The 8,770-nt window shown below is 54.9% G+C and overlaps 2 protein-coding genes across 2 annotated transcripts; both read right to left on the minus strand.

Moving 5' to 3' along the window:
* Window positions 1-190: 190 nt before the first annotated feature.
* On the minus strand, window positions 191-763 carry FREY1 (Frey regulator of sperm-oocyte fusion 1). Its single transcript, XM_040067054.1, has 3 exons — window positions 696-763; window positions 429-496; window positions 191-327 (listed from the first exon to the last, which is right to left on the minus strand). The coding sequence occupies exons 1-3, from the start codon at window positions 761-763 to the stop codon at window positions 191-193; spliced, it is 273 nt and encodes a 90-aa protein (XP_039922988.1).
* A 1,135-nt stretch (window positions 764-1,898) lies between these two features.
* Window positions 1,899-8,739, minus strand: PEX16 (peroxisomal biogenesis factor 16). Its single transcript, XM_040067564.1, has 11 exons — window positions 8,580-8,739; window positions 8,411-8,446; window positions 8,101-8,177; window positions 6,712-6,845; window positions 6,300-6,406; window positions 5,752-5,832; window positions 4,643-4,795; window positions 4,226-4,298; window positions 3,825-3,944; window positions 3,551-3,615; window positions 1,899-2,427 (listed from the first exon to the last, which is right to left on the minus strand). The coding sequence occupies exons 1-11, from the start codon at window positions 8,737-8,739 to the stop codon at window positions 2,369-2,371; spliced, it is 1,065 nt and encodes a 354-aa protein (XP_039923498.1). The 3' UTR covers window positions 1,899-2,368.
* Window positions 8,740-8,770: the final 31 nt, after the last annotated feature.

Below are 8,770 nucleotides of genomic sequence, written 5' to 3' on the forward strand. Positions count from 1 at the left end.
AGGGGTTTGGGCCCTGGCTCCCTCTTTCCTTTGGGACCCCGAGAGGAGCTGGAGCGTCTTGGTATTGGTCCAAAAGGCCCGGCTGCAGGCCTGGGAGGCCAGACAAGATACGATGATCCAAAGGGACTTCTGGCAGCTATTGCTCCAGCCCTCACCTGCTGGGCTGTGGCGGGCGCGGGGCCGCGCTGGCTCACAGGTGCCCATCGTCGTAGTACTCCAGCAGGTCCAGCCCGTCGCGCTTGTTTTTGTGAGCTCTGCGCAGCTCCGCCGGCCGGTCCGGGGCCACCCGCGTTCTGAAGCGAGGCTGCTTGGGTTTGATGCCGTAATCTGCGGGTGCAGCAGAGGCCGGGCTCACCTCTGGGACAACCACCCACCTGGAGGGTGAGTGCATGGAAAAGGAGTTCCATGGGGCAGGGAGGGCACTGTACCGTCCACCAGGCCAAAGTGCTTCTGTGGGAGCTCCAGGGGAGCAGAGAAATCCTCAGGAACTGTGTAGCTGTCCCTACAGAGGAAAACAGGGGCCAGGAGTGAGCCAAGGTCCTACAGCACTTACCCAAAGCACCCAGGTGCTGCATCTTCCATCCAGTCTGGCCAGCTCTTGGGCCAGGTGCTGCAAGTCCCAGCCCGTGTCAGGGGCCCTGGGGTACCTGCAGGTACCGGGGCAGGGAGGACGAGGAGGAGGGAAGTGCCATCACCTCTCGCGCACAGGCTGTGGGAGCGCAGCCCCCAGCAGCAGGGCGAGGAGCAGCAGGCAGCACAGCATGGTGCACACTGACCGGTGCCACTCGTTCCGCAGCAACGTCACAGAGGGGCCGCCGTGGTTACCCGGGACACCTGCTGGGTGGGGCAGGGACATGGCCCCTCCCAGCTGCGGCTGCTGTCCCCTCCTACCTTGTCCCCTTTGGGTCCTGGGCTGCCTCTGCCTGGGCCCTGCCAGCTGCTGAGCCATCACTGTGCTGGTGCACGTCCCTCTGTAGTCAGCGCCCCAGGGCTGTCCCTGTCCCTCAGCACCTGCTTGTGCCTTCCTCTGAAACCCGCCGACAGCAGACCCTTGCATCTCATCTCAGTACCACTGACCCAGGAGCCAACACTTCAGCACCTTCCTCTGCTAAAAGACGAGCAAAGGGAGCAACAGTTCCTTGGTCATGGCTTCTCTGTGCTGCCCCTACCACACTGCAGGGCCTTGCCAGCGGAGGTGGCAACACAGACCCCTCACACTGGCCAAGTCCTGTGGTCCCCAACTGCGGTGGCCCATGAGGGATGCGTGTGTGTGTGTGAGTGCGGAGACAAGGCGGCTGTGACCCCTGCAGCTTGAGAATCCTTCAGGGATGGTTCAGGTAGGAATGTTCCTGACACCCACTGGGGCACACTCACTGCCCAGACAGCTGCATGTGGGACAGACCAGTGCCACCAGCTGCCTGACCCTTTGTCCTGGCCAAGGGAACTTCCACAGAAGCTCACTGTGCAGACTGGTTCCTCAACTGTCCCCCTGTTAGAAGAGAGACAGGCCTCTCCTAGGCCCTTTATTAAATGTGGCACAGCAGATTTGCTGAATTAATCACTTCTCCTCTGCCCTTGGCCAAGCCCCCAAGCACTGGCTGGCAGCCATTCCACAACCCCTTTTAATACACAGTAGGTGCCAGGAAAGCAGCCTGCACACCGCAGCTCTGCGTACCCCCAGGGGAACCCCAGGACTCTGGGGACTGAGGCAGGCACTGGGAATTACAGAGGCTATAGTCACCAGCTGAGCAACATGCGGGGCACTCACTGACACAGGCCAGAGCAAAAGGTCTCTAAGGGACAGAGCATCCCAGGGTAGACAACTGCAAAAGCTGCTCTGACAAAGAGAGACCTGCTGGCAACCACATACACGGGATCCCATGCAAAGAGGCAGAGGCTCTTCAGCTCAGTTCTCTCCATTCAGTCAGTTTATTTGACAGACGAATCCGCTCCAAGCAGATGGACCAGGCACGGCCAACACAAGCAGGTTGTGGGTCAACCTCAGGGCCTTGACACGTGAGACAGTGCTCCCCAAAACCCACTGCGCTGCCTGGCTTGGTTACAGCGCAGCTGTACAAAAGAAAAATCAAGTGCTTCAAAAAAGAGGTTGTCCCATCACCATCACTGCAGCCACACAATGGTCCAGACAAAATAGGTGGCCAGGGTCTCCCCACATATTTAGCGTCCGTCATTCGCACCTAGATCTGTTTAAAAAAATGCATACAACCCCCTCCCTGCTCTGCAGAGCAGGAGCTTCTCATTTATGATTTAACTGAAAATTAGACATTATCAACACCCCTCCCCCAGCCTGCTTGCTCTCCTTAGGAATGTCCAGCCATAATTTTAGCAGAGAGTAATCATCTTCTTATCAGCCCCAGTTATAGAAATAGATTTTCTGCCAAGCAGGCAAGTAATCCATCAGTGGCCCTGAAACAAGAGAACAGAGGGATCATACATGTAGAAAGGCAACAATTTAACGCTGTGTGTCTATGGTGTATACCCCCACTTCTCATTATGATGCAAACAACCCCCAATCTCCACTTACACAACTCAGATGAACCCAAGAATAGAAGAGTTACTTTTGCCAAGATGTAAGGGCAATGCTGCAATGTGGTGCCAGTAATCAGAGCAGGACCAAGAGGGGTGTGAAACATGGTCAGCATGGCCATGGTATGGGACACCAACCACTCCCTCAGAGCTGGCATGTTCAAACTCCAGTGGGAAACGGAGTCTACAGTGTGCAAGGGGAAAACCCACATGCAGAGAGTCAGGAGAACACTGCTGTGACAGGGAAGAGGGAAGACAACTCAGCAGTAGTGAGCAGGTGCAAACATAGACGCATCTGCTGTAGAGCAAAAATGCTTACATTGCACAGGGCTTAATGCAGGCCTCAAAGCCTCTCTGAAAACACTAACTGGAGGAAGTGGCTCCTGATCTAAACAGCTTTGTGACCTCCCCAAAGAAAGGACAAGCCCATGATGCCAGGCTGATGTAATGTCACTGCCATGAATCACTCCACAAAAGGATTATCAATTTCATCAGGGGAAGAGTGGGGGGAAATGAAATGTTGGCCTATAATAAAGGGATCCTCTGGTGAAGAACTAGAACACAGACCTGGTTTGGCCCTTTGATTTACAGTCAGTTTCTGCCTGGTTCAATACTTCCAGACACCCATTTACCCCTCGTGTCCACACTGCAGACTAGGGATCAAGGAAAAGAGTTCAGAACAGGGCTGCAAAGTTGGGGCCCTGGTGTACCAGCTGACATGCAGAAAGGAAGCCCAGGAGAACAAGTCTAGGTGGCAGACACCAAGCTCTACAGCCTCAGGGTACAGAGATGTTTACTACTGTCATCAAGCTAGGAAGCAATTAGTATTTTTCTTCAGCACTTAAAAATTACTCAAGCATCAACACAGGGTGCTCTAGTGCTAACCTCCCTAGGGACTTCCCAATTCCTCTCCTGGACTGGAAACCAACTGACAAATGTTCCCAACAGCCCTCATTTTTCTTCACCAGACAGATATGGCGATATAACTGTGGGACCCACTTACGTGTGATGAAGCCAACTCCAGGCACATAATCAGCCAACAAGCGCAGAAGGAGGAGGATCCTGCCCCTAGAAAGGGAGAGAGTATGAACAAGTCCAGCTGGACATCCCCTGCCCCAGCTGTTGAACACACAAACAGCAATGGCAGCTGTCACACAAGGGCTCAGATTAACCCGGTCAGAGGCACCCACACACCTTCAGATCCACTCACCCAGTCCTCTGATGCTATTTCAGTTAAAAGGGAAATTTTCAGCAAAAGCCCAGCAAGGGCCCCTTACTCTGAATATCGGTCATAGAAAGGAGATCTCAGCAGGTAGTACAGCAGTAGGATGGTTCGTCGCCTCAGCTCTGCCCGCTCTCGCCTGTTCAGGTCTTTCAGATCACTCAGCAAGCTCAGACTGGAAGGAGGACGGCAGAGAGCTAAGTCACAGCAAAAGCAGCCAGCAGGGAAAAGAAAGCGGGTTTCCAAAGCCCTCCACTCTCAGCTCCATGCAGAGCAGCCTGCACCAGCTCAGAACAAAGAACACTGTAAGTGCTGTAGATGTGTCAATCCCAAGGTAAAGACCAGCCCCAGCGTGTACTTCTCTCAGCAGGGCCTGCCCAGGACTGGGGAATGGGGAAGTGTGATGCCCAGCCACCAACAAACCAAGCACCAAGAAAGACTTTTCATCAGACTGACCTTGAGATGTCCAGGACTGCCGAGAGGAGCCAGGGCTTCCATGATCTCTGGCCCCATACTCCTAAACTCAATACTAGGAACACAGTCAAGGAATGAAGAGATGAGAGTCCTAACGAGAGACACGCAGAGAAGTGATCGCCCGCGTACCCACAAAGTTGTGCCAAGTGCAGGCGAACACACCCTAAGGCAGGGCTGGGGGCCCCGGGGAAAAGGGCTGGAAGGACTTGCACCCACAGCTCCGGTGGCTGAGGCCAGCCACCGAAGCGTAAGAAAGGGAAGAGTGCCGAGTCCCGTGCCCAAGCAGAGCCGAGCAGGGAGCGGAGCAGGCGAGGCACTGCCCCGCACCCGGGCCGAGCCCGCAGCACCCTCTGCTGGCACCGCCAGCGGCGGGACCCCGCACGGAGAAAGGCAGGATACGGTGGAGCAGGGGGCGGGTAATGTAGATGGATTCTGCGATGGTTTCTTGGAGACCCAGAGGAGTGGGAGGCTGGTTCATCTCCTCCGCTCTTCGGCTCTGCGATTCCTCCCTCTGCTGGGGGGACCCCCAGTGCCGCGACTGCAGGGAAGGGGCTGAAACAAGCAGGTCTGGTTACTGACACAAATAAAAGCTTTGTCCCAGCTGGAAACTAGCTATCACACGACTGCTAGTTCGCTCCACCTGGAGCCCTTCACCGCCCCCCCAGGCCGGTTGGATGGGGAGAAGAATCGGTAGAAGGTGAAACTCCTTCATTGACGTAGAAGAGTTTAATAAATGAAATAAGGTAAAATAGCAAAAATAAAAATAATAGTAACAGCAATGAAAAGGAAGATAACAAAACCCAAGAAACACGAGTGATGTACAACCTTTCACCATCCCCAGACTGATACCCATCGGATTTCCAAACAGCGATTGGCCCCTCCCAGCCAAATCCCCCCAGTTCATACAGTGGGCAAGATGTTCTTTGGTATGGAAGAACCCTTTGGCCAGTTCAGGTCACCCATCCTGATTGTGCTCCCTCCCAGCTTTTTGTGCATCTCCTCACTAGCAGAACCCAGGAAATGGAAAAGTCCTTGACTTAGAGTAACCGCTACTTCTCAACAACCTACAATATCAGTTATAATAATGTTAGCAACATTATTCTCATACTAAACCCAAAACTCAGCGCTGTACCAGTTACCAGGAAGAAAACTAATTCTCTCCCAGCCCAAACCAGGACCCCTTCCTATGATGTTTCCCTGCTTTCTGCACTGTGAAGGTGTGAAATAGGAAAGCTTGAAGAGGTACTTGTAAGATCTGTGCTCCTCGAAGCATAACCGTGATGCAGAGCTGTCTCTGTTGCACAGCTCACTTGGGAAAACACAATTTAGGTGCTAGCCTTGCAGCATGTCTCTGGTTGCTTTGATACCTCCACCTACCCACAGTGGGCCCAGTGAGTGGCAAGATATGTCCCAACACAAGGTTCTACCCTTGACAGCTCACACCCATGCCATCCATGAAGGTACAGGGCAGGAACAGCTCAGGATGAAAAACAGGCTCGGTTACTTACTGCTCTGTAGAGAGCGCACAACACGGCTGGAACGCCTGCCAACATAGGTCTGATCCTTCCCTGAGGAGTTATCTTCCATGCCTGCAGAAGAAAACAGCCAGAGGGGTCAGGCTTCAAAGCAATACACTTCACACCCCAGAGCTGGCAGCACCGTCTCCTATGCTGCCACCAAGAAGAGCAGACTAAAAGGATGACCTAGTGCAAACTGGACCTTCTGCAAGGCCTAACAGTAGGCAGAGGGTGAAAAGGTAAATCTGCCTGACATTGCCCAGGACTAGGGCCTCTTTCCTCATCATTAGACCAGGGCACGTTCAGCCAGAAATCCCCAGCTTAGACTTCTCCATCCCCTCCTTCCAGACAGCAGGACAATCCTGCCACTAAGCTAACTCGTCCTCTGCAAAAGGTGGAAAGTTCAACACAGCCTTGAGTATAGACACCGTACGGTACCGTGTGCTGCACAACCCACTTCTCTGATGAGCAATTCTAGCAGGACAAGACATGTGGCTCAGCAAGGCACCAAGCCAATGATGTCAACACCATGGGCTCACCTTGAGGGTGGAGAGGCTCTTGCTTCTCCCTGTTCAGCGGCACGATGGGAGGAGACATCTGGATGCCAGCTTTGTACCACAGCAGGAGCAGGAGACGAAGGATGGCTCTGCGAACAGACACGTGGAAGTCTTCAATACCAGACTATGGAGTTGGGTTCCTGTTACACTGGAGCGATGGCTTCCACAGAAGAGGGAAACTCTCAGGTCTCCTCAGAGGAACTGGCAAGGTGAGAGGTCTAAGTGTTCCCTTCTGTGGCACAGAATCCAGTAAACTGTGGGGCTGCAAATTCCCCCAGCCTCAGGGACTGGCAGCTCAGTCCCGTGTGGGATTTTTTCCAGGGTACTATGGAGTGCCCTCCAGGTCCCCTTTCCGAGCGCACGCTGCCCCTTCCCCTCTGCCCGCAGCACTTACTTAGCCAGCTGGATGAGGACAATGATGGTCCACCGGCCCATCTCCCCCCACACCCTGGCTGTCCCCATCTCTGCAAAGACCTCCACGCATTCTAGCACACTCAGCCAGGTCAGCAGCTTCTGCTGGGGCAGCGACTGCAAAACACAGAGGGGAGGAGGGGGACAGGATGCAGGTTCTGCTCGGGAGTTAAAGAGGGCAGAAACACAGCCCAGTCTGGTGGGACCCTCTGAAATAAGCACCGGATGGCCTTGAAGCCACAGCTCCAGAAACAAAAAGCAATGTCTTCACTGCGGCTGGAGCCTACACACAAGTCCACTTATCTACCTCCAAGCAGGGGCAGACTGAGACATCACAGTATCACACGGAATTGCTACTCCAAAAACAGGGAGAACATCACACCTGTGTTTCATATTGCCTCTACCCAAACTGACACAGCAGGATAGCCTCCTGGGTTGTGGCACTGTGCCTGAGTTCCACAGCAAAACTCTCCCCTCCTCCTCATCCCAGAGCCGAGACACAAGACAGCCTCCTCTCTGGAGAGAGCTGATGAGAGAATGTGCTTGGAGTAGGGGGAAGGGGACCCAGAGTCCAAAGCCACGCCAGAGTGAATGCCGGCAGAACACAGCATCAGTCTAGATTTCAGGCATGAACCCCGAGACAGTGGGTGCTCTTCCAGTCTAGGTCTCTGCTCTCCACACGGGAACTTACTACTGCTGTCAATCCACTGAAAAGCATCAATAAAGACAATACAGCTGAAATTCTATTCAACTCAAACCAGGGAAGCAAGTCTTCTGCATTTCTATTTGTTACACACCTGATGCTCCATTTCAGGGAGCTGACTGCACCCAACCCACACACTGTGCAGGTTTGTAACGGAAGAGCCCTGTCTGGAAAAAAACAACTTCTCCCCCATTCCCCAAAGGGTTTAACAACGCTGGGAGCTGGCCTGGGGCTCATGCAAGAGATACATAGTAGCAAGGCACTTACGTTTATTTTACTCAATACTATATGCAAAGGAAGAGTCTGACAGATGGAATCAGAGCCTCAGCGCTCCAGAGCCACTGCTGTGCAAACAGCAGTGGTTTATTCATCAACACCCCTACCTAGCCCAAGTTCTGAGCTTCTCAAATAAGCCTGTGAAGCTTCTGGTGCAAGTCAGGGCCTGATTTCTGTGGTCCAGGGAGTGCTCCGGCCACACCTCCAAGCCAGGAGCTACGGACAGGGTTGCTGTTCTACTTGCATTCAGAAGTTGCCTCTGGCTTCTCCATACCTGACCGCAAAGAGAGGCCACAGCAAAGACCTGTTAAGTTTCTACAGACACTCCCTGAAAGCTCCTGCAAGGAGAGAAGCATGTGTCCCAAATCCTCCTCCCACACACTCCAGCCTTACCACCGGCAGGTTTTGCTGCAGGTCCTTTCGGAGAATCCAGTCGTTTAACAGCACTAGGAGGTTGGAGGCAGAGTACACTGGAAAAGGAAGAGAACAACGCGGAATGGATGTACAGAAAGCAAGCCAAACCGGCCCTGCTGCCTCTGTCCCCGACAGGGGACGAGGGAAGGAGGGCAGCAAGATGTACAGATTCCTCCCAGGAGCTGCCCGAGAACGCAGCCAGTCACGGACAAAAGCGGGGCCCGGGGAGCAAGACCCGCACGCACCCGGGCAAGGGCACAGCTGCGGCCCCGACCCGCTGCCCACTCACCCAGCTCCGACAGCGCGTGCGAGTCCGAGAAGCGACCTGCGAAGGGAAGAGAGCGGCTGCACCGAGCGCCCGGAGCCGGGGGAGCCCCCGCTCCCCGCCGGGTGCCGGTGCCCGCACCCCCCGGCGCAGACCCCGGCCGGAGGGACGAAAGTTCGCCCGCCTCCCGCACCTGGCAGCAGGTAGGAGAGCCCCCGCACGGTGCCCTCCAGCTGGGCCGTGGCGGCCGGGTGCCGCCTCACGTACTCCTGGTAGCGCTGGCACAGCAGGCGCAGCCGCCACACCGGGCCGGCTCCGCGGGCGCGCGCCGAGGCTGCCGCCACCGCCGCCATGGCGCCGCCGCGCTGCTTCCGGGGCCGCCCC

The sequence above is a fragment of the Hirundo rustica genome, chromosome 6 (assembly GCF_015227805.2).
Source record: "Hirundo rustica isolate bHirRus1 chromosome 6, bHirRus1.pri.v3, whole genome shotgun sequence".
Taxonomy (NCBI): Eukaryota; Metazoa; Chordata; class Aves; order Passeriformes; family Hirundinidae; genus Hirundo; species Hirundo rustica.

What these genes read in the sequence shown, in the direction of transcription:
- PEX16 (XM_040067564.1), bottom strand. Translation starts at nt 8,739, where the DNA reads ATGGCGGCGGTGGCGGCAGCCTCGGCGCGCGCCCGCGGAGCCGGCCCG. An exon ending in TTCTATGACCGATATTCAGA is followed by an intron (nt 3,616 to 3,824) that starts GTAAGGGGCCCT and finishes CTCCCTTTCTAG; the next exon opens with GGGCAGGATCCTCCTCCTTC. An exon ending in TGGAGTTGGCTTCATCACAC is followed by an intron (nt 2,428 to 3,550) that starts GTAAGTGGGTCC and finishes CTCTTGTTTCAG; the next exon opens with GGCCACTGATGGATTACTTG.
- FREY1 (XM_040067054.1), bottom strand. Translation starts at nt 763, where the DNA reads ATGCTGTGCTGCCTGCTGCTCCTCGCCCTGCTGCTGGGGGCTGCGCTC. An exon ending in CCACAGCCTGTGCGCGAGAG is followed by an intron (nt 497 to 695) that starts GTGATGGCACTT and finishes CTGTAGGGACAG; the next exon opens with CTACACAGTTCCTGAGGATT. An exon ending in GCACTTTGGCCTGGTGGACG is followed by an intron (nt 328 to 428) that starts GTACAGTGCCCT and finishes CTGCACCCGCAG; the next exon opens with ATTACGGCATCAAACCCAAG.